Raw genomic sequence first — 25,189 nt, forward strand, 5'->3', positions numbered from 1 at the left:
GTCGGTCTTTGGACCTGGCTCTCAGAGGAAGTGACCCTGGCTGGGTTCCTGCCTCAGCCTCCAGGGCTCTGCCCCTGCAGGTTCCATTCCCCTGGTTGCCCTGAGAGCTCCCTTAGCCCCAGGGCCCTGCTGCAAAGTGAGAAGCTGTTTCCTCCCACCCACCCCTGCCTCTGTGGGTCAGAGGCTGAGGGCAAATGCGGGTGCCCCAGGGCTCCCCGCCTGTGTCCCCCCTGGGTCCTTAACACTGGCAGTTTAGGGACCCAGGCACACCCATTTCCTCTCTTTCCCTCTATTGGGGGTCTCAGATTTCACTGGGCTATGGACACAAAGCCTTGAGCAGTAGGTTCCAAAGGGCACTTAATGGCTTTCAAAGAGCTTTCAGCTCAGCTTTCTCTGTGTGCTACTTAAACCAGTGGGTTTTAGAGTCTGGAGCAAGAAGTAATTCTATAGTATCTCATTAAAAAATGCAGAACAAAACCCCAAACACTCCCTTGAACTCCCTTCCCCTTCCAGGTCCCATCCAATTCCTCAGCTGTGCTTCAGAGCACATTTCCCCAATGAGTTACCTCTATTCCTGTCTTCACGCCCGCCCTACTTCTTTTCAACACCCTCACACCTGCCTTTTGTCCCCACCACTCCACTGAAACTGTTCTGGTCAAGGTCACCCTGCTTCAGCTTTCTTGCCAGCCCCATTCCCTTCTCCCAGCAGCTCCCAATACAGATTGCCCCCTCCTTTTTCTTGCCACATTTTCTTCCCTTCCTCATACTTGCTCTTCTGACCTAGCTTGGTGTTGGTGGTCCCATAACTTTCCCTGGACCTATGGCTCTCTACCTGCCACGGCTGACAGAGTTCATGACTCCTGACTTTGAGCTCCTGACTTCAACCTGCTGCAGTCTACCTTCTATGCTCCCCACAACCTGGGTGTCTAACTGGCAATTCAAATGAAATTCAGGTAAAATAGAGCTCCCTAGCCCACTTCCAACCGGCTGGCTGCCCTGGACGGGGGAGTCACCCTGACTCACCGACATCTGATCCACCAGCAAGTCTGTTGGGTTCATCTTCAAAACAGCGCAGTTCTGCCTGTTTGGACCCCAAACCTGGTTCATTTGGCCTTCTGACTTGCCCCCCACACCTCCCCCTATCCATCTCCACTCCAGTGGCTTCTCATGGCATTTAGGAAAATAAAAGCAAGCTCACGGACCAGGGAGGGGTGTGGGGTAATGGTGCTGTGCAACCTGGCCCTTGCCTACTTTCCCCCTCCATTCTATGGCTCCTGTTCCCAGGAGAGCATCGCTCCAGCCACCATGGCCGCCAGCCCCCACCTGCCTTAAGGCCTTGACAGTCTGGGTGCCTGGAAGCTATTTCCGTAGCTCCTCACCGCTCATTTCATGCAGCTTTCAGAGAGGCTTTCCCTGGTCACACTGTCTGCAGTAGGTTCCTGTTTCCTTCCATCACAGACCCTCATGGCCCCTAACTCTGAGCTCCTACTCTTCTGGCTAGACCTGGAGCTCCTGAGAGCAAGGCTGGGTGTGCATCCTTCACCAGTACAGGGTAGAGGTGCTCAGTAAACCTGGGACATGGGGAATGCATGACCCACACCTGCATGTAGAGTTCCCAGAGGCTTTTGGGTCATGAAGCCCCCCAGATGGCCTCTTCATCCTCCACCCTCCACTCCCGCTCAGGTTTTCCAGCCAGATATGCCTGACTCCCTTTGCCTACTTGTCCTTATTCCATACTCAGAAATCACTGAGTCCTTTTATTTCTACTTCCCGTCTGCCCTCTTCTTCCCTTGGAGCCTCGGTAAGAGTGGCTTCCTGCACTGTACAACCATCAGCTTCTCCTCGAGTCACCTGGGTTTTACAAGCTGCTTGGGGTTCCTGTTGCCCTGGGCAGGCAGCCTCGACCAGGTCCCAGCCCTTCCCAGCCCTTCTCTAGCTGCAGCTGTACCGCCCCCTTGTGGTTCCTGGAAGAAGCTGTTCCCAGGGCTATTCTCTGGTGATGCTGGTGGGGGTTGGGGGAGGGATGTGGCCTCCACGGGCACCACCTCCCCGCCCCACCCAGGACATCTCCAGACCTCATAGGTGGGTAGGAGTTTGGTGCCCAACTAACACAGCATTAAGCGTTCTCCCAGGTGCCACCTACCCCCACTGAGAGAAAGATCCAGGCTCTTAATAGTGCAGCCAGGAGGGCAAGGAGCACTGTGGAAGGCCGACAAGGACCTGCCCCACTCAGAACAACATCCCTCTGTGTCCCCATCCATATTCAGTCAGCATCTAGCACTGACGGACCTGTAATGGCTCTCTACTCAGTGATCCTATCTGGCCAGCAGGCTGTTGAACAGGAAGGTTCCAGGGCTGCCCCACTGCCCGCTGACCTGGGCTCCAGTTCCACAGCCCAGCTTCTCAGCCAAGAATCCCCTGGCAGACAGACACCATCAAACACTGACCAACTTTTGCCCACTCCACTCCAGGGGCCACAAGAGGTGCTCACCACCTGCCCCGCTGCCCCCCCATCACACACACTGTGTGTGGCAGTGTCCAATGGCTTCCTCTAGCAGGACCCTCCAAGGCAGATGCCCAGCATGTCAAAACCCCTCAAGAGCTTGCTGAAATGCAGATCCCCGGGCCAGACCCAGGGATTCTCATTGAGTAGGACCTATGATGAGGCTGGGAGTCTTCACCCCCAACAAGTTCTCCAGGGCATGCAGAGGGTGCAGCAAGTCTTGAGACAAATGCTGCAGGTCTGGTGCCAAACTTCCCCACCCTTGTCTACCCCCAGGCCCTTTGAGACCCATCACTGGCCACCTGAGGTCTTCCAAGAGTCTGGGCAGCCTGTCACTCTCCTGGCCATCCTTGCCCCCCTCAGCTATTCTGTGTACCCCACATCCTCCCCAACCACGATTCTCAATTCTCACTGGTTCTTGTGTCCATGGGGCTGGCCAAGGTCCTGCCAGGAGTTCACTGACTCTGCCTGCGGTGCTACTTCAGACCGCTCTTCCCCTGGGCTCCAGCTCCTTCCAACCTCTTGTAGGAAGCTGGATGCTTTAGGTACAGAGAGTGAGCCAAAGAAAGGTGCAGGGCAATGCCCTCAGGCAAGACTTTCAGCTTCTTTGGGTCTAATATATTTTATCTATAAAATAAAGAAGTTGAGGGGATAAAAGGGCACAAAAATTCTTAAGCATAATGTCAGTTGGCCACGGGGATGGTAGTACAGCATGAAGAACATAGCCAATGGATTTGTAACATCTTTCTGTGTTGACAGTAACTGCACTATGTTGGGGTAAGGATTTAATAATGTGGGTAACTGTGTTTTATACTTGAAACTAATTTAAGATTGTATTTATATATCAATGATACTTCAATTAAAAAACAAAACAACCCAAGGAGGTTGAAATGGAGTCGTTTCAGCTAGAAAATTCCATGAATTTTTGGTTATCGAACCATCTTTCTTCTTCCTGTTGTCCTTATTTTGCTATTATTTGGACATTCATTCAGGCATAAAATTTCAAAGTAAAGGTGGAAAGTTTCTTAAACATTTGAATCCATGAGAGGAAAAGTTAAACTTCTTTACTGCCATGGGGAAAGCAGTAGTAATTGTAGGATTAAGTGGAAATATATTCACTTAGTTTTGTTAGCTTCTTTTTTTAAATACAGAATTGTTCATTTATTAGTTTGATATATTGACCATGATACTTTTTTTTTTTCCACCAAATTATTTTGGCTAGTCAATTTAGCAGTGCAGAAGCCTGGGAAAGACAGGAATACTTTCTGGATAAACAAATTAATTTTTCTTCAAATTTTTGGAGACTGAAACAAGAAAGTTTTTGGAATTGTTTCAGAATGTTGGGTTTTTTTCCACTTTGGCTTTTTCCACTTCTACCTTGAGGTCACCCCCTTTGCTCTTGTCTGCCAATTGTTTCTTCAAAACACACTCTAGTTGGAGCCTCTCTTGTCCCTACCAGTGTGGAGCAGGAGCCCACCACATCCTTGACTCCCACGTCACAGTCTACGTGATCTTTTACTAAGGGAAAGGACAATTCTCAAACGGGTTCCCATCGAACACTGGTGGCCGTGGGTGCACTGAGGCACTATAGAGCCACATTAATGGTGGCCTGTTCTCCATCTGCAGGGGGGAGATGATCTAAGAGGACAGAATGTTTCCAATTAAAAAATTTTCTTTTCTTCATTAAAAATCACAACTGCAACAGAACAACTCTTTGTGCTTGCTATCACTTGTACTAGGAAAGACTAGCAGAAAGCAAAATTTAGAAAGTCAGTAGTTACTTGATTTTAACAGAGAAGTTCATGAACAGCCTGACAGGGGGATGTGCAAAGTTGTTCTAGAGGAGCAAGCCCTTCTTTGGGGGATGCAGCTCCCCAATTGGCTTGGTGTTGAGAGGCCCTTGGAAGTACATAGTGACCCTTGACCAGGCCAGTCAGAATACTCGTGACCATTGTGACTGGTTCAGGGATGGGAATGTGACCCCAGACTTTGGGGCTGCATCTGGAGAGGGAGGTTGGGACTTGTGTTTGGGATGTTGGGGCTGCTGGTGGCATAAAGGAAGCTTATTGCTGTGGGAGAGGGAAGCCACCAAGGATGAAGAGAGGGCTCTGATGGCAACTGACTGCCTGGGTCCAGCTGAGCTTGAAGCTGGCACCACCCTCTACTTTTATAGCAACCAAGCCACTCCCTTTCCACCATGGGCTGGAAGTAGGGCATATTGTCATGTTTTCTTTGGGCATGGCCGCTCCTAGATTGCATGATAGAAATTAATCCATCAGTATTTCTTCATGCTCCTCAGTCGTGATTTTCAGCAGCTCTACCAGAGGCCATCTGTTCCAAATCACTTTCCATGTCTACTCCTTCAGGAGTCCCTGATTCTGGGGTTCGAGCTTGCTCTCAAGTTTCAGTAGTGCCTTGCCACTTCGTGGACTCGGGTGGGGCTTGGGCCTCCTTCCCAGTTCCCAGGCTTCCTGGCCTTTAGGTCCTCTGGCCTGAAAAGACCGTCCAGCTGGGGAGCTCTTTCCCATTTATTGTGTCCCCCACCTCCCTGACAATTTTTTAAGGGTAACCCTAAACCCTGGCCGTTTCTGGAAAGTGCAAGCACAGGAACTCTGTCTAAACCTGGCCCTGCAGGATGGGACGGTGGGAGGCTCTGGGGAAAGGGGCTGTGAGGTGGGTAATACTACTGCCAACCCCTCCCCCAATTCTCTGGGTCCCTCGGCGCCACACACGCAATTTTGCATTTGGTTTGTACATGATTGCACAGAAGCTCCAAACCCAAGAGCACCTTCCCAGTCATCACAGGCAGGCTGCCCCCTCCTTCCTGGGCCTGCGCCCAAATCTTCCCAGTAGGGCACTGCTCTTGTCCGGGGGGCCCCTGCGCTGAGGGTGGGGCAGGAAGCAGGGGCTCCGTGGACGCGCAGGCTTCAGTCGGTGTCCTCCCCAAGCAGCCCTTCTCCCGAAGCGCCAGGGGCCCCTCCTCTCAACCCGGTGGGGGCTGTGGGCGGCACCCGCGGCCGCCCTGGACACAGCGGACGCGGATGCGGATGCGGACGCGAAGCCGGCCAGGGAAGCAGGACCCTGCGGCCTTCCGCAGCCCAGCGCCTGCACGGGGGAGGTGCACTGAGGCCACTCCCCTGGCGCTCGCGGCTCCGGCCGATCCCCCCCTTAGAAGGCGCGGGTCCAAGGCCGGCTCCACAAAGGCAGCGCCTCGGCTGTGGCGCGGGCCAGGGCAGTGCTCCGCCACAGGGCAGTTGCCGGACCCTTAGTGTATCGGTCATGCCCGCTCATAAAGTGGGGCCGAGCGGCCACTTCGCCGAGCTCTGGCCGGGATTAAACGAGCTGACCAGCCTGTAAAGCAATGGCTCCCGCTGCGGCCTGGCCGAAGCGTGGTGTCCCGCCGTCCAAGGCATCTCAGCGGCCCTCCGGGTGCGGGTGGGCTTCTTTGCCGCCCCGGGAGACCGCCGTGCCCACAGTCGGCTCCCCCTCCTCGGGTTCTGGCACTTCCGGGACAGTCTCCTCATAAAAATTCTATTCTCGGCCAGCTGTTCTGGGGTCTGGGCGGGGGAGTGTGCGTCCCAAAGACCCCTCCCGAGCAGCCCCAGCAGAGGCGTCATGGGGGAGGCCGAGGAGATGTGCCCAGGCCCAGGGGGCGGGCCTTCTCATCACCCCCAACCCGGCCCCAGGGCCACCTCAGAGCCGAGTCTACACCGACACGCCGCCTTGGAGGCATTGCTTGTTCAGTGATAGTTTATTGGTCCTTAGCATTACATCTCAGTTACTAAGGTAAATTCACATACACAACTGCAGGTAAAAACATGTCAAATAATATAAAAATAAATTGAAGGCTACTTTTATATATTTACTGAATTTAGTGTAATAAATACTATAATAAGCAAAAAGCTTCAATCACACAATTCAGTTTCACTGAAGTTACAGTAGTGTTTGTAAATATGAGTTTTAAAATTTAAATTACAAATATTAAAGCACTGAAAAACTAGTATAAAAGTGAATTTTGGCACGTAAGTGAGCTCTTCTGTCATTAGTATTTGACAACCTGGGGCAATGAGGAAGCCATTTCTCACCTACTTTTTGAGGTACAACTATTCAACTAGGTCAGCAACATGCTGGAATACTTAATAGTTCACAATCTTTGAGTTAACTTTTTCCCTTTTGAGAAGCCCAAAGAGCAACCCAGAGCTTATTACTGTGCAAAAATTCTCCAAACTCCTGACAGAATTTAGGAAGGAACTTTTTCTTCCAACCGGCAGGGCCAGCCCAACTCCTTGCCATTGGCGCCTTCCTAGTGATCCCTTTTCTCCAATTTCTGCCTCCTTCCAATAAAAAAAAAGAAAAAAGATCCTACATCAAAACGTAAAATAGCCCATAACTTCAGCGACTTCAAAGTCATCACACTCACTCTGGGTGATATAAAACTGAAGCTGCTAATAGGAAAGTTGGCAAAAAGCATGTAAGCCCCTGGAGGACTTCTTCCTGTCCCTAAGGAACCCACACCTGATGTCTTTGCTGGGTTTCTGGTATCCACTTTTAAGGTCAAAATCTAAAACACAGTGTCAAGGAAGACCCTTCCTCTGGAGACAGCCTACGACCCCGCCCCTCCACCTGGAGAGCCAGGAGGAATCAAGCAGACATTAAACTTCACAGTCAGAACCCCGAGGCCCTGCTGGTTCCAGAAGGGGCAGTGCAGCAAGCAGGGAGGAGCCATCTCCCAGCCTCAGTCCTCAAGGAGCTCACACTGCCAGTGTGCCTCTTCATCAGGGGCACAGCAAGTGCCCCCCAAGGAATGCCCTTTCACCAGTGTGCCCCTCCACAACCCCGAGCAGGCTGAGCAGCATACACAGAGGCCTCAGCCAGCTTTGCCTTTTTGGCTTTGAAACTTCTTAACGTTTTGACTTTTTTCAATCACAGTTTCATATTCAAGTTGAGGTAATCAGTTTTCCCTCTTACAGTAGAGGAATTGGGACAGTGGGGCAAGTTGGTGAGAGAGCATTTCTATGGGCAATATCAGAAAACCAAGACTACTACGTAGTACAGCCCCACGCAGTGGGAAGACCCGCTTTTATGGATGGGCTCCGACCCCTTTCTAAAAACTCTTTTGTGCTACAGCCAGGAAATGGCTCGAGCTCCTCCATCTAGAGCTTTCATTTAAAATTTCACAGCAACCCACCTGGAGGATATGGCCTATGTTTCCCCCCACCCCAACCACCCACCCCACCTCTCCCTTTTCTAAGGCTGCTCAAGTTTGAGTTTTTAAAAAGAGCTCGGTAGAGCTAAAGGAAGCTATAGTAACTCATTGCTTATTTCATCAATTGCACTTAAGATCTATGTTATTGATTCTGAAGCAGAGGCAGGCCCATTGTGGACCCCAGCCTCTGGCCAGCCAGAAGTGAGGGGCTCCCAGACTTGGGCTCCACACCTGAGCCCTTGTCACTATGAGCTTTGGGAGATGAGACTGGAGCACATGGCCGTTCCCAGGTGCCTTTCTTCATGCAAGATTTTAAATTCAATGATATCTGGAGTTTGTTCATTTGGCTTCAAATAAAATTATTTTTTCTAATACATTTTACTGACAACCCCTGAATAGCTGCTTTGCTACTTGCATGCAGACCTCTGAGTGACCAGGCACATGTGCTTCATCCTTTGTCTCTCCTCTGCACCAGAGGCCTTTCTCAAAAACCCCTCTACATTACTGGAAACTTTGCTGATTTCACCTATGTGCTTCTTCCGAAGGCATGCAAGACAAACATGAAAGTCAGAAAGCATTTACAATCTAGGAGCTAAGGCGCTGAAGTCCTAACAGACATCACCTTAATACCAGTGCCTTGACCTCCTTCTCCCCACACTGACTATGGAGGTCATGCATGGGATGCACCCTTCTGCTTCATGGCCCATCTAAAAACAAAGCCACTGGAAGGAATTCTATGAAATTCTATGATATGGTAATTCCTTGAGATTCTTGGTCTTCAGGAGCCAAACAAGTCCAGGGCTGGCAACAATGCTTGGGGACATGAGTTTCCTTAAGTTTGTGGTTGAAAACTAGGCCTTCCCTGGCAAGGCTGAGGGGAGGGCTGGGTGCTGGGGACTGCACCCGGTTCAAGGATGCCCCACAGGGGATCACAGCCTGGGCCGAAGACTACGCAGTTGCAGGATGCTCCCTTCAACAGTGAGGCAAAGCATTGCTGGAAGGCTTGAGCAGCAGGTCTGTTCCTGTCCTGAATTAAACAAACCAGAGGGATGCTGTGAGGGAAGCACACAACCAACCCCAGGGCACTGCTTGGGTTAGTTCAAAAGCCACAGGCTTCTGAAAAGCAACATGCCTTTCCTTTCAGGCCATGAGGGAAATCTCTCATTTTAGAACAGCTGTTGATCTCAGCCCAGGCTGCTGGCTCTGGGGGCTGGGCTTGGGCTGGGCTTGTGCTGCTCCCCCCAGACTGGGCCCAGGGCCAGCAGTCCAGCTCCTTCAATGGAAGGGGCCTCAGAAGGGAGGCAGGGGTAGGGTCTCTTGGGACGTGTTTTAGGTCTGTGGTAGCCTGGCATGGCCACATTTTGGGCAGCCAGAGGTCTTTCTGTGTCCCAGCAGCTCCTCTGTGCAATTTCAATGTTTCTCCCCACCCTCACATTGTGCCTCAACAGCCCAAAGGGGATACTGTCACCAGAGACCTAGAGGTCCTGGATGGCCATGGTGTACAGGGCAGCCGCTGTCTACTCCTCCTCCAGAAGGAGCCTTCCCCCGAGTTTGTGGTGCAGATGATGCTCTTCAGCGCCGCACAGAGAATAAAGACAACATGCACTCAGGCCAGCACACAAAGGCTAAGGAGAACGGGACAGCCCCTCCAGAGAGGGGCTCTGGGAGAGCTGAGGCTGAGACACCCCATGTCCAAATGCCCATCACCACAGTGGACATTCTGCAGCTGTCCTCTAGGGCTTCTGCTCAAAGAGGTCATGATACTCCTGCTGCTCCAGCTCACGATTATACTTCTCGATTTCCCGGTTGGCTTCTTCCACATAGTCATTCATGAATTGGTCCATGACTGGCATCTCATTAAGGAAGAGCACCCTGGGTCTGGAGGACAAGGAGGACTGCCTAGGTCCAGAGGGAATCTGTGGGTGGGTGAGGTGGGGGACACAGAGGTGTGGGTGCCCTGCCCACACAGAGGGTACCTGTGGGCTCTTTCTATATACTGACAGCACCACAGCTACAAACAATTGATGGGGATTGGCCCAGGTTCCTTCACGAGGTCCCAGAAGTGAGCACTCCACTTTCATGAGCACACTGCAGCCTCCCATCCAGCTTTTCACAGGTCAACTACCGTAATCTCGCCGTCTCCAACTTGTAAACTGTGCTCTCAATGACCACAGAACTCAGGGTGTCACCACAGCTGCATTTAAACTCAAACTACAGAGTGACATTGGCAATCACACAGTGAAGGAGAAATTAATACTACTGATATTAAAAGGCTAAGATGAAAAGTCTGCCTTGGGCTTGCTGGGTGTTCCCAGACGTCGCTTGCTCCAGGGTTGGGCTGTGGCTGCTCCAGCACACACCCTCTTTACAGCCAGGCTCCCCCTCACACCCCCAACCTCACTGCCCCAGATGCCAAGGATACGTGGGTGAAAATCAGTCTTGTCACCAAAAAAGTTGACAAACTGGGTGCCGTTATAAAAGTAGCCTGCAGGGAGGGGGTCCAGGTGGCGTTTCACCTGTAGGGAAAAGAGTAATGTTAGAACTACCTGTCCGCATTCTATCATTCATTCACCATTCAAAACAAACAAGCCTGTAACTTAGCAAGATGGCCCACTCTGCCCCTTGGAAGGTAGATGTGCCAGGGAGTTAACACCTCCCACCAGCAGCCTTCAATGCAATGACTGATGGGTCATCTCCCGCCTCTCAGGGAGGAACTCTGTGGCTCCCTGGGATTCAGCTCCAGTTGTCCACGTGGTACTGGATCGGTAACACACCTTTGTTGGCTTCTCTTACTTTCCCATTTCCCTACTAGTGCCTCCTAGAATCACTTCCAAAATAAACTACCTGCACTCAAATCCTTGTTCAAGGTCTCCTTGTGGGGGAACACACACTATAAGGACTGCTTTCTGAGGTGCCCACAGCATTCTCCCAGGTGCCCCCAAGGGTTGCTCAGGCCCTGCGGGAGCTGGATAGAGAGGAGCCCTCCTCTAGTCCAAAGCAGGGGCTCCTGGAGCCCCAGAGTCCTGCTCCATCTGCTCATCATCAGGACCGGCAACCCTGGACTCTGTCCCTTTAGCCTTTGCCCTCAAGCCCCCCAGGGAAAGGCCCCAGTGGGAGTGGGGACTGGGGCAGAGGCTAGGAGCCAGCCTGGCGGCTGGGAGGGCTCATCGAGAGCTGGCCTCAGGATTCCACAAATTGCCCATGAGGAGCTTCTGGTTTGCCTAGGACAGAGGGGTGGGAGGAGAAAACGACTTCTGCAGCTGTTTGAATAGTGTGACAAAACAGGGCTCCATATCCCTGCTGCTCCCACAGGCAGGGTCACATGCCCAGGTCACACAAAGCTCACCCCGTTCTCCTCATGGAGGCTGCAAGACAAGATGGGCTGAGGCCTCTCTTTACCAGCTTCCCACTGTGACTCGAAAGAAGCAAGGCCTCCAGCACGCCGTGCTGACAGCCCCCTCACTCAGGACATCCTGAAGGATGGAGCCGTGCAAGCCTAGAAGGACAGACTTGGGTCTGTGGGGGATTAGGCCCCCAGAGCGGGAGACTCACATGGATGTTCCTGATCTCCTGCTGGGTAAGCATCCCCCGGGTCTTCAGGGCTTTCCTCTGAGGCTTCTGTGCAGAGATGGAGGGAGGGGTCAGGTCCCAACAGAGCTGATGGAGTACATGGGGGGCGGTTGAGGGTTCAGGGTTCTGGTGGCTAGTGACATTACTAAGATCCCAGCAGAGGAGAAAGCGTTAAGTTCTGCCATGGCTTGGACACAATATCCTGCCTATCTGCCGCTCGAGAAGACCACTTTCCCATCACAGAGCCCTGTGTGTCAAGAGGGACCATGTGACAGAGGACAGATTGGTGCTTTTGCAAATAGGCATTCTCAACCCTGAGCACTACCAGTGACAGCCATGCAGATAAAGGGACAACATGAAGTCCCCTATTCGTTTAGGAGTTTATTCTCAGGTGAGTTGGAGAAAGACAGCCTGCTAGCAGCTATTCCTTACTATAAAAGACAGGTTTCAACTGAGTGTCTGCAGAGGCCCCAGGCCCCAGCCAAGTCTATGTCCAGAGTTCCAGCATATGCTAAACCCCCAAGAGGCTTATTCAGCACCCAAAGCATTCAGCGTACTGGAGAATTTCGACTCCAGTCTGAGTTTTATTTTTCTTTGTAGTATTGGGCTAAAGATGCTTGTGTGCATCTACATATAGGCCACTTCTTCTCCTGTGCCTGTCTCTGAGACCCCCAGGCTCACTGCTATCCAGGTCTGGAGTATTGGTTTGCAAACAGCTTCTAAGCACATCTTTGTTGCTTCTCCTTTCTAGAGAGAGCCCAAGAATAGCAGATTCTGGGCTCAGAACACAGGACAGCCTTTGACTAAGGTCAGCTAGGTCAAAAGATACTTTGAGTTTAGAATACCAGGTAGAGTCAGTGTCTATGTGGAACTATTAGTTTTTACCCCGATCCTAGTTAAGTCACCTAATAACTATATTCTGTCTTGGAAAGAAGAGATGGAAATGTCTATGAGAACAAGTCTGTCTTGAGTGGCTTCTTCCCACTCTCAGAGCATCCCTGAAAGTGCTGGCCGAGCATGTGAGGGCCAGGCCAGTAGGGGAGGCAGGGGAGGGTCCCCAAGCTATGCTGGTCATATCTGTGCCTGGCTTTACAGACCACCTGCTTAGCTGACTGTCGCAGCCAGTCCTTGACGCTTTCTTCCTTCAGGGAGCAGCCGATGAACACGAGGTAGCACTCCTGCTGTCCGCTGCTATCTTGGGGTGTGTTTCGGGAGTCAGGCGGTGGTGTGGGTCCCTCCAAAACCGGTACAATGCTCAAGGAATTGGCCAAAGTGTTGTGGCAGACCTCCATGGTCCTCTCAGAGTCTGCAAAGAGGGCACATGTTAGTCCCAGAGACCCTGACCCTGAAGGGATAAAGGCTACATCAAGAGTAGAACAGTACAGGTGGTCCAGGACCGACTGATGAGACATGTGGGAGGTATGGGTGCCAAGCAGGACAGAATAAAGCAAGAGAGGGCGGAGGAGCAGTGTATGTTTCTAGCTTGGCTGATTCAGTGATCAGGTGGACAGCACTGACCAAAGGGGACTAAAGAGGAAATCCCCCTTGGCAGAGGTGGAGGGGGTGGGTTTCAGCAGAGGCCTGAGAGACCAAGAGAGGAGGCATGTGAACAGTGCAAGTACTGCAGGAGGGTCACATAGACGGGAACAGGAGCAATGTGACTGGGTTCATAGGCTGCAGGGCTGGGGCTAGGACTGACTGGAGACACAAGAAAAGGGCAAGGTCCTTCTCCAAGGCAGGATGAGAAAGGGATCCAGAACAGAGGGAGGTTAAGAAGAAAGGGGTCAAGAATAGGTCTAAATAAGGAAGAAAAGAAGGTGGTAATGGGGGAGACCTCTGAAGCAGGTGGGAAGTGGTCTGTCAGAGCCTGAGGGAAGTGGGCTTGAGTAAAGGGCTTCAGGAGAAGGGCCCAAGTTTCAGATTCAATAACATAAATTATCCCAAACGTATGGGTTTAAGGACTGTGAGAGGTTCTTTTATATAGGCTCCATCATGTACTTCTTCCATCTGAACCCAGAGGTCCCAGGCTTACACCTTCAGTGGCTCCCAGAGCAGATGCCGGTGTTGCCTGGCCAACGTCCCCTTCTTCCTCCAACAGCAGGGCCCCATGGGTGAGGGTCCTGGGAGGCATGGTCACTCACTCCTGACCAAGGAGAGGATAAAGACCCCACAGGAAGAGCCAGCCTCTCCTGCTGGCTCTTGTCTGGATATGACACCCTTGCCTGTGGCACAGCCTGGTAACCACGAGGGGTGGGAACCTGAAGACAAGCTGACACTCCAAGAATGGAAGAACAGACACACAGTGTCTGGGTCCTCGGCGACCTTGTTACGCTGCCTGACCTCCTGCCTTCTTGTTACATAGCTAAAAGCTGCTGGATGAGTTGGGGTTTTCTGTTAAAAGAGCTGAAAACACTCTGACAGACACCTGGCCTCCCTCCTAAGTTAGACCTACAGTAAACCCTTTTTGGTTCCTGAAATGTGCTGTTTTTTGCCTTGGGTCCACAGAACACACTGTGCCTTTTCCCTGGAATATTCTCTCCTTTCTCAGTGTTAACTCCTCCTAGTTTTGAGGCTTTCCTTGACCCTCAGCAGCCCAGGATAGACTTCAGGTCATAAGGGCTCCAGAGGTCTAAGGCTGATAAGCAGGCCTAGTGGACAGAAGGGAGAAGGCAAGTGGAAGCCTTCAAGACCAGCAGGAATGGATCTGAGCTGGAGAGAGCAGTGTAGCTCCGGTGACAGGTCTAGGAGGAGGCAGTGGACAGCCAGGGGGGCTGGGGTGTGAGTCTGGAATAAGGAAGTCAGGGAGCTGTGAGGAGAGGTCCTGGGCAGGCCACTGGGGAAGGAGGATAGGTCCTACACTGGAGCACAGGGACCTGGAGAAAGGGCTCTTGGCCGAGAGGGGTGACTGGAAGAGCCGGATGTTACACCAGAGGGAGGGTTTCTGAGAGGCTGCAGAGCACCCCATAGTGTAAGGATCCCAAATCCAACCCCCAGTTACCTGTAAACTTCACTTTGCCCAGGATGTGGTAGATGTTTCCAGAGAAGGGACTTGGCTTGATGGAGGACTGAATTGCTGGTGGAGGAAAAGGACAGGGCTGTCACCCGCCTGGGGGCAGAGGCCAAGTTCAGGGTGGCACAGCTGGGGCAGTAGGGACTGTGACGGAACCTGATTTCAGGTCTAGGGTTCCCAGGTTCTATACCCACCAGGTCCAGGTCCTCCCCAGGGGCTCTGCCACTGTTCCCAGGGGTGGGGGCCTCCTGGGTCCTCAAATCCCTCTGCCTATTTTCAGACCCAAATAGTGAGAAGAGACAGAACAAAGAATACTAAAATGGTGCCAGGAAGCAGGGACAACTCTGGGGTATTCTTTTACCAGGGCCTGGGACATGTCTCAGCCAGGGCTCACCTTTGCACTTGGCCACAAAGCGAGTCTTCTCCAAGGGACGACCAAACCATACGCAGATTTGAACCATTAATGGAAAGACTGATCCAGCATCAAATTTACCTTCATACCTTAAAAGGTTTAAAAAATTGTAAGTACAAGTAACTGGGGCTTTGAGTGTTACTATATACTACTTTGGAATGAACTATTTTTATTTATCCTGTAATATCTTTTCTTTTACTTGCATGTCATTTTGTGTACAAAACTTGTTTAAATGTACATATGTCTTTTTCACCTTGAGACTGGGAAGCATGGTTGCCCCATTAGAGCAGGGAAGTCCCGCCTCCTTTAGACTAGTCCTTGAAGTAATAAAGACCCCATTTAACTTTGGAGCCTGCCAGTGTCCACCTGAGACTGAGGGTCCTTCCTGGTACTCAGCGGCTCTTCTTCAGGATTCCCTCCCCTTCCTTCAGGGCTCAAAGCCTGCCCCACCTTCACCAGCAGGGCCTTTGGACGTGTACACTTTCTCTACAAGGACTCCAGGGCTGGGGCATCTCTGCTTTAGCTTCTCAGTTCCACCAGACTGACTCAGTGGAACATGTCCATATTCAGAACACTTAAAAATTTTAACTTTTTATTAACAAAAATTTTCAAACATATGCAAAGATAGAAAGGTAATGTAATGAACCCCCTCACCCAGGATCCAAAGTTATGGAACTCTCATTCTTGCTTTGAAATTCTTTCCTTGTGACAAAGCCCCATGATTGGAATCAGTCCAGGGAAGCACGTAACCATCTCATTGGTAATAATTTACACTACCCACAGCAGCTGGTAAATGTTGTCATTTCACAACAATTCCCCCAGCAATGACTATTACAGATATTTTTGGTTGAATGTAATAGGTGTCAATCAAAATAACAGTGAGGCATCACTTTAAATTTCTGAGTATTACTGACATGGAATTGTTACCATGGTTGCCATTTATACTTGCTCTTAATAAAGCTGTCCACATCTATATGAATGGGGCTGCTTTTCTTAAATACTTAAACAAGCTTCCCAAGTATTATATTAACCTTTCCCACATTTGTTGCAAACATTTTCCTCCAGTCTATTGCATTCTCATTAGTTTCCTTTGTTTTAAAATAGCACTGTGGTTTTGAATTTTATACTGTTGGAAATACATTATTCCTTGTGATTTCCTTAAAGTAAGGCAGTAGAGTAATAATTTTACAAGAATGACATGCTTTTTTTGGCCCTCTTCCCCTTTAAACAAATCATTTGGAGACCAAGGGCTTCCTCTGGCTTCTTTGTTCAGAGCCCAAATCCTCAGGGGAAGAGTGCAAGGTTTCTTCCCAGACAAGAAACAAGTCCTTCTACCTGGGGAGATGGGGGTGGGGTTGATGAGGAAGGAGAGGGTTGTGGGAGGAGTATGGCTGAGAATCTGCGCAGCTCAAGAGCTGCACTGAGTACATCCTGGAGCTAAAGCTTGTTCACTCTGAGGTGGTGGCCCTGCAAGGAGGGAGAGAAGTAATGTATATGGATGAGAAGATGTTTCATGGCTGTCTTCTTGTTAAAAAATATTGTTATCTGATTCCTAGGAAGGGACTCAGAAGGGAGTACCTGAAGTGTGATTCTGAGGCCCCTCTATCTATGATTTTCTACAAGGACCAATCTTTCTGATAAAGGGAAGGTTTTAGACTCTAGATTCAGAGCCTTGTAAGGAACTCCTCGTGCTTGGCTCTCCCCTTGATCAGTCTGCCTCTAGGGAAGTCTGTGCCCTGTGCTAGGTTAACATGCACCATACCCAGAATGAGTCAGTATGGACTGGAAAATGGGTGCTTTCCCAGGCACCAGGAGGAGACTGAAGGAGTTGCAGGCCCAGGCCCAAAAGTGGGGGCAGCAAAAGGTCAGTAGCTTCAGCCACTGGAGAGGAGGATTTCACCTCAGAAGCTCTATCTGTTTCTTTTTAGCTAAGAGATAATTGTCTTGTTCAGGTATAAGGAATGATCCACTTACCCCCTTTTTAAGTAAATATGATGTGACTCAAATCTGAGAATATGCCTGAAAACTTCCAATCTTACATACTGACCTTGTGTTTGTTTTTTAACAGCATAGTACAATCAGGTTTTTGCTGATACAAACTACTGGTGATAAAAGGGGTGATGTGGGGGATGTAGAGAGGTGCCTGGGGAAAGTGAGTAAGGGTAACAAAGATAATCCAAATGGGCATGAGATGAATTTTGGCCAAGCTTTAACAATTGTCTTCCCTGGAACCTTCAATAGAGCAGAAACCAGTTACCCATTCTACACAGGGACAAGAGTAACAAATAAAGAGTACAGGCTCTGGGGCACAGAGCCTGGATTTGAAATCTAGTTCTTTTGAAATTCTACAGGTGGTGTGACTTTGGACAGGCCATTTAATGCTGTGCTGCCTCAGTTATCTTATCCCTACAATGAGGAAAATAATGGACACCTCACAGGCTTACTTGAGAACGAATGGGAGAATGCCGGCAGTGCTCGCAGAGCAGCGCAGCCCAGCAGCCTGTGGCGGTGGTGTTCTGGATCAGCACTGCCAGCCACAGCAACCGACTGAGCCCCTGCAATGTGGCTGCTGTGGCTGACAGACTGAATTTAAGTTTTTATTTCTTATTAATTTACATTCACATTTTATTAAACAGCCAAATGTGGCTAGTGGCTACCGTCCTGGAGAGTGCAGCCTTAGGATGAGTGGAGAGCACAGTAAATGCTCAGGTGATGCTGGCCTTAGTGTGGTCACCGTGCACTCCCTCTCCTCCTCTCTCCTTGAAGGCTAGGGGTCTACCAGCAGGGAAGGAACATCCCCTGGGCCACCTCTGCCTACCTGTCGGGTGAGAAGCCTAGGGGACTGACTTTATTTTCAGGAGCGACTCTCTCATGGAAGGTTACAACTCCTTGGTTCTATGCCAGCCACCTCACCCTCACTACTGGCTGGAGGACACAGGATACTATAGTGCTTGGTGCCTACAGGATCACTTCCTAAGACTCAACATCCAGTGAGGCACCCAATCCAGAGCCTAAGACGTGGTGTACTGGGCTCCTGGGAAGGCCAGAGCTGCTGGGACATGGCAGGCTGTTCCAGCTGCCATTGTCACCCTTGTAGAGCACACCTGGTATTTTTGCTTTTTCAAAAATTTTTCTGTAAATAAATAAATCTTAGCTGCTTTTCGTTGATACTTGCCAGCCAGGGTACATTAAATATCGAGATCGTAGCATCTGAGGACTTGAAAAACTATTTTCTGAGAGAATCAGCTCAATGTCTTCATTCCTTTGAAAATATACAGAAAAACCCAGGTTAATTAGGACCATCAATCTTAATGTGCATCTTCTGCTTCCTCCCCCCCCATATGAGCACATGTGCACACAGTTTTTTCTGTTAATTCCCCCCTAAATACTTCAATATGTATCTCCTAAGAACAAGAGCATCCTCTTACAGAACACAATACTGTTAGCACAGTATTTAACACTGTGGACCAGCAGCACTGTTACCTGGGAGCTTATTAAAATGCAGACTCTCAAGCCCCACTTCAGACCCACTAAATCAGAATCCTCCTTTTAGTAAGATGCTCAAGGGAGTCATATGCACATTCAGCTTGGAGAACTACTTCTCTAAAATATAGCCATTCTCAAATTTTCCCTTTTCTTGGGGAGAGGAGACCCACGATCCAATCATAGATCATGCACTGGATTTACAATCTTTATTTTTCTTTAACCTGGAACAATTCCTCCAACTTTTTTTGTTTCCCAGGTGTTGACAATTTTGAAGAGTACATGCCATCTGCCTTGTGTCCCACAACCTGTTTGGTCTGTTTGTTTCTTCATTATTAGATTTGGTTAAATATTTTTGGCAAGATGTAATACTCAGGTGATGTATCTTTCCCACATCACCACGTGGAGTAGGCACACGGTGTTCTTCTGTCTCAACAGTCTTGCTAGGTTTAATCAAATCAATGTCATGTCTACCAGACCTCTCTACTGTGAAGGTACCTTTCTCTCTTCATGCGTAGTAAGTAGTCAGTGGAGTGACTTTGAGATGAGTGAATGTCCTTTTCCGTAACAATCTGTCACCACTACTTTTAGCACCCATTGATGATTCTTGCCTAAATCAAGCATTATTCTGAAGGTTACAAAATGGTGACTTTTCTAGTTCTATAAATCTTATTTTACTTATTAGTGTTAAAAGAGATTTACTGTCTTGTCCTTCCCCATTTTTTAAAGTATCATTATCGACTCATTTTATTCCACGTGCTGTAATCCATTATCATTGTTCTGTCTTATGCTCAGGTTGTCCCAAATTTGGCTAGTGGGAACTTTTCAAGTTAGCTTCTGCATCCTTTTGACATATCTCCACTAATCTTGGAGTTCTCCCTTGCTTTTTTGGCATAAAATGTACCAGGATCACCTTGTATTTTCCCGCCTTATACCTGCAATCAGCCAATTCTCTAAAGAGTTCTGATACCTTGTAGTGGGGACTGGTACTTAGAAACCAAGATCTGTAGGGAGGCATGTTTATTGCTACTACAATATTAGTATTTCTGGTCCCTTTCAATGGGAAGTGCTAGGAAATAGACTTTTTTTTTTTGGAAATAATGTATTTTTACTGAGCCCCACAATTCAAATCCAAAATTTACAGAGTTTTACTTGATCTTTCTCATTTCATATTTATAATCTCTTTCTTTAACCAGCAATGATGTTTGGAATCAGGGTCTTAACAGGGGATTATGTTAAGAAGTTACCTGAATTAAGTATTTTGTGTGTGTGTGGTTATTACTTTGATATATATATATGGATCCCCTTTTGGGTTTGTATTTATTTTCTCTCCTGTTGATTTAATTTTTGAATAGGTAAAATATTTGTATTGTTCAAAAGTAAAAATTATATAGAAAGTATACACCTTTTAGTATGTTTACTTAGCAAATAAAATTGCTATATGACCAGATGTTTTCTTTTCATACATGTACACACATACAACTCACCAATTCTCTATTTTCAGTTTGTAATTTGGACCCAAGTCCAAGAAGCAAAAAGATCATTTCTCTGTTCTCTGTGTCATTTTTCTCACATTAACACAAGGAACATTGACAGAGTCTTGACTTCTATGCTTTGATAGATGAAAATATGACTATATCAAAACAAAGTATCTCAAAAGAGTACAGAGTGCTGCCACATGGGCCATTTGGTGATTTTTATACAGCATCACAAACGCTCAGGTCTAGATACAGGGGAAGATGGACTGCTGATCTGAGAAAGTGGCTGGTCCCATGGGCGAAGTGAACGTGGTAAGGTTACCTGGTGACAATCCCATTTTCTGCAAGAATGAAGGCTGCCGTAGGACTGGCAGCCCTGATGAGGCTTTGCAGCTGGACAAGAAGGGGGTGCCTCTGCTCCATGGTATGACTGGTGAATACCACATTACTCACCAGGCCTGGGAAATAAAATGAAGAACTGTTCAGCCTTCGGAGTCCTGACTGGGGCTGAGGGCTCACACAAACACACATGAGCCCTTCCTTCCTCCCCTGATGGTCACTTCTAGTAGCCCCCTGGGGTAGACACCATGCTTCCATCCACATCCCAGTATGTGTTCTTGCCATTCATTCAGTAGTACGTATAACCTGTTCCTGATGGCCAAACAACTGCTTGCTGTCTTCAGTTTCTGTTATTTGTCTTGTTTCTTTTTGTTTGTTTGTGTTATTTGTCTTCTCCCACTAATGTACCAATCCTCACATCATTTGCCCTGCTGGAGCCTGCGCTTCAGGACCTGCAGTAACTCCACCTTGTATTGCAGGCCCAGCCTCCTGGATGAGCTACTAACCTCTTGTTACCTTCTGAATTCTGTTTTTCAGCTCATACCCAGAGCTTCTTCACCAAAGGGCCCCTTCCATATCACCCATACTTAACCTCACTGGGAACTAGTGCCACTGACCTTCACCAGTGCAGATATTTATCAAGCACTAACCACTGTCAGGTGCTAACTATTAGACTCTCAAAGAGTGCACAGCCAAGGAGTCACATACACGGCCCTACAATTCCAAGATAAGTGCTGACACAGCTATTCACATAGGGATACAGTAAGGAAGAGCAGCTCATGATCACTCCCAACCTTTCTGTGAAAATTAAGAAGTAAAACTTACCAAAGCACTACAGAGAATTTGGAAATCAGGGATGTTATCACATCCTACCATGCCCACGTAATTATAATACCTCTTCCATACTCCTTTCTATTTTTACATTGTTGTGACTTAGAATATACACCATTTCTGCTATAAGATAATTTGCATTTCTGTTATTCAACCATTTTTATTCACTTTTTAATACTGTGAAAATTTCAAACATATACAAAAATAGAAAAAGTAGTATAATGAACTCACATGAACCTATCACTTGGCTTCAAGAATTAACATTTGGCTAAAGGTCCTTTTTCCTTACCATACCCCAGTCTTTTCCCCTTTCCCCTCCTCCCCCACTGCAGACTTCTATTATTTCATCCAGAAATATTTTAGTATATACCTCCTCAGGATAAGGACTTTTTAAAGTAATTATTAATAATAAAATCTTCAATATAAAAAAGTATAGTCTGTGTTCAAATTTTTCTCATGACTTATTTTTAATTTTTTGAACCAGGAACCAAAGTCTATATTTCACTGATGCATCTCATAATTCCCTTTCAATTTCCAGTTTTCTCCTTATTTCTTTGTAATTTATTTGTCAAAAAACTGTATCCTGTAAATTTCCCCCAGTCTGGATTTTGCTGATTGTAGCCCCATAGTATTGCTTAAACTAGTCAGATCTCTTTTATAGATTCAAAATTTATGATAAACTAGTCAAAAAAAATTTTTCCCCTAACTTCTTAAATTGAATGCTTAATTCATTCTTTAAAAAAGTTATTTCTTATTTACTAATGTAGTAACTTAAGAGTATATACTTTCTTTTGACTTATTTGGTATAAAAATACTGATTACAGGTTGTGTAGAGAGCACCCTTTCTCATTAAAAATTGCCCTTTTTAGACTTTTCAATTTTTTGCCTTAAATTCAACCTAGCTGTTAATAATATTGCCTCTTTTCTTTTCGTTTCTATTTTTGTGTTATGCCTTTGACCATTCTTTGACCACCATCTTTACTTGGTTTTAGATGCTTCTCTTGTATAGAGCATTGTATAATTAAGTTTTGTTTTCTGGTTTAATATGAGAAACTTTTCCTTTTAATATGTGTTTACCCCACTTATATTTACTGACACTTTGGTTCTGTCACCTTGTCTATCTTGGATTCTGTTAATTTTTAAAAAAATCTTTAGCAGTATGATCTCTGCATTCTTTGTTTTCTCTTTTGATATGGAGTGGGCTTAACAGTCTGTTTTTAATTCTTATGATAGTTACCCTTATAGTTTCTTTTTATAATAGATCAGAATCACTGTGTTTTATACCATCTTTGAACAATGCTTATTGACTTTTTAACAGGACAGAGGGGGAAGTTGGTATATACCACTAAATTCTTCCCACTTTTCTACCATCACATTCTGGTTGGTTACATCAATAGTTTCTCTAGTAGATACTTTAAAATATTTACAGAGTAAAACTAACTATAACTTCATTTAACAGCTTTAAACTTATTGATATCCCACTTTCGAAGTTGTGGTGATAGTATCTTTCTCTTGTTCCCTCCTAATATTTTTTTTTTTTTGAGAGGGCATCTCTCATATTTATTGATCAAATGGTTGTTAACAACAATAAAATTCAGTATAGGGGGGTCAATGCTCAATGTACAATCCTTAATCCATCTCAAGTCTAATTCTTGTCAGTCTCTCCAATCTTCTGAAGCATAACGAACAAGTTCTTACATGGTGAACGAATTCTTACATAGTGAATAAATTCTTACATGGTGAACAGTACAAGGGCATTCATCACAGAAACTTTCGGTTTTGATCATGCATTATGACCTATAAACAATCAGGTCAAATATGAATATTCGTTTGATTTTTGTACTTGATTTATATGTTGATCCCACATTTCTCCCTTTATTATTATTATTATTTTTATTTTTAATAAAATGCTGAAGTGGTAGGTAGATGCAAGATAAAGGTAGAAAACATAGTTTAGTGCTGTAAGAGGGCAAATGTAGATGATCAGATGATCAGGTGTGTGCCTATGGACTAAGTATTAATCCAGGCTAGACAAGGGCAGCAAAACATCCACGGATGCAGAAGATTTCTCTCAAAGCAGGGGGGTGAGGTTCTGAGCCTCACCTCTGTTGATCCCCAAATTCTCACCTGATGGCCCCCCTGCGACTGTGCCTGTCTTAGGTTGTTCCTCCCTTGAGGAATCTTACCCGTCTCTGGCTAACCAGTCATCTTCCGGGGCCATACAGGGAAATGTAAAGTTGGTAAGTGAGAGAGAAGCCATATTGTTTGAAAAGGTTAGCTTTTTACTTCTTTGCAGATTTATGCCCTGTGGCTTCTATGCCCAGCACTTGTCTCGAGGTATCTTTACCACCTGTCCCTCCTAATATTTTGTAAAATGTAATTTCATTTATAGGTTTCCAAGATTTTCCACATTTATATTCTATTTTGTAACAGAATTCTCACTGGTATTATCATTAATTCTATGCCTAAAAGTGTCAGTGTTCATCCTCAACTTTTTCTAGGAGAGACTAGCTTTATAAATGATTAGTTTATAAGTGATTATCTCTAAATCACGGAGAGTTCAGGTTTCCTAAGCGACCCTGCAATTGCAGGAGGCTCAATAATGAATATTAAGTTCAGTACAGAGGACTCTGTGCTAATACTATTAATTTCAGTCAGGTGTTTAGTTAAAAAAGAAATAAACTGTACTTAGTTTTTTTTGATGAAATCCAATTAATTTTTTTCTTTGATTATACATTATACTTTTTTGTGTCATGTGTGAGTATCAATGTCAGTAGGGCAGCTAAGATGTCCTCTTATGTTTTCTTTTTTTTTATTTTGGTATCATTAATCTACAATTACATGAAGAACATTATGTTTACTAAGCTGTACTTAGTTTTTGAGGGCAAAACTCAAACAATGTATAGAAGAAGGGTTCACAGAGAAAATAAATTCCCTCCCTCCCCAGCTACTTGGTTCCCTTCCCAGGAAGCAACTGCAGTTATCAGATTCTTCTGTCTTCTTCCAGAGGTATGCTGAATATATACAAGTAAATGTATGTGTGTATAAATTTTTTCCCCCAAGTAGTGGAATACTACACTGCTCTGCACCTTATTTTTTTTTTCTTGAGCTCTTTACCTTTTTATTTTGGTAAAGATTACTTCTTCCTTAAAACTCTTAATGCCTTACCTTCTCAATCCTTCCCTCATGCCGCCCTGCTCTTTCCCCTTCTCTAAACTACAAAAGCTCCTTTGAATAACATGGGCAACATTTAAAATATAGGACTTATATTCTTACTAATCTCCTTTATGTAAGCAAAAAGATGAAGTAATGTAAAGATTAAAGCATGTGTTTTAGAGGTAGGCAAACCTGAGTTTGAATTTGGGACACTAATTACTAATGTGACATCAGGCAAATTGCTCAACTTTTTCTCTGAGCCCAAATTTCCTCCTCTGTTAGACAGAAGAGTAACACATACCTCCAGGTTACCAGTAAAATGCTTATCACAGGGCCTACAGATAGTAAGAACCATTAAATGCAACCTATCACCACCAGACTACCACCATCATTGTGGGTTGAGCAACAGCCTGAGAACAGGACTTCTACCTGTGCAGTGGGGTGCCTGGACCCATCCGTTCCTCAGACCAACAGAGGGGGGGCTGTGGCACACAGGCCTTAGTTAAAGCAACCAGCTGAAAGCTAAATCATGGAGCTCCCAGCAGCCTAAATTGCTCAATCCATGGTTTAGATGAGTGGCCGTTAGTGAACAGAGAGCAGGGATTAGGAGCGTCGCACCAATGGTCACGTTACAGGGGGGAAAGGGCGCATACAAAGGCTATGCAATGTACCTGGGACGGCAGCCGGCAGGAGTTGGAGCTCCTGCTGAGCAGAGTCTGCTTCCTAAGTGTTTATGGCTCATTCTGGGATCTGTTGGTTCCTTGGGTCTGAGGCGCAGGTTCTATTCTTCTCATTTTTCTGCTAATGCTAGCTAGTAAGCCAGCCTTAAGCAGATGAAGCCCATCAGCCTCTGCATAGGGTTTGAAAGACCTCTAAGGACTCAGGGTAAGTTTCCACGGTGGCTTTTCTTGACATCAAGTATTGAGTGCAGCTCTGCCTCTTCTTCCAGTTACTTAATGAAAGGCAACCTGACAGCCCGGTTCCCCAAGGCTGGACCCTGGAGGCACTGAGTCCTCCCCTGGGCCAGTAAGTGCTAACAGCTCTAATCACTCTAAATCCCTGCTATCATCTGCCTATGTCAGACCACCCCTCTCTTCCGTAGGCCACAGCTCATTCTCTCTACTTCCAGTGACCTTTACTACAATTCATTCCTTCTTCTGTAGTCAGAGTAATCTTTCAAAAACATAGATCTGATTATATC

General features: G+C 46.9%; 1 protein-coding gene across 3 annotated transcripts in view; it reads right to left on the reverse strand.

The window, feature by feature from the left end:
• Positions 1-6,217: 6,217 nt before the first annotated feature.
• The window catches only part of DNAAF9 (dynein axonemal assembly factor 9), a 156,225-nt gene continuing 137,253 nt past the window's right edge, over positions 6,218-25,189 (reverse strand). For 2 of the 3 annotated variants that reach the window (XM_073236851.1, XM_073236850.1), the window contains exons 30-37: positions 19,985-20,120; positions 17,877-17,963; positions 14,684-14,790; positions 14,278-14,352; positions 12,380-12,585; positions 11,262-11,366; positions 10,132-10,225; positions 6,218-9,555 (exon numbers count right to left, since the gene is read on the reverse strand). In XM_073236851.1, the coding sequence (XP_073092952.1) occupies positions 9,443-9,555; positions 10,132-10,225; positions 11,262-11,366; positions 12,380-12,585; positions 14,278-14,352; positions 14,684-14,790; positions 17,877-17,963; positions 19,985-20,120 (923 nt within the window). In that variant the 3' untranslated portion in view covers positions 6,218-9,442. The remainder of the gene's footprint in view (positions 9,556-10,131; positions 10,226-11,261; positions 11,367-12,379; positions 12,586-14,277; positions 14,353-14,683; positions 14,791-17,876; positions 17,964-19,984; positions 20,121-25,189) is intronic. The other variant, XM_073236852.1, reaches the window with a different exon arrangement.

Source organism: Manis javanica, chromosome 5 (genome assembly GCF_040802235.1).
Source record: "Manis javanica isolate MJ-LG chromosome 5, MJ_LKY, whole genome shotgun sequence".
In the NCBI taxonomy this organism is placed as follows: domain Eukaryota; kingdom Metazoa; phylum Chordata; class Mammalia; order Pholidota; family Manidae; genus Manis; species Manis javanica.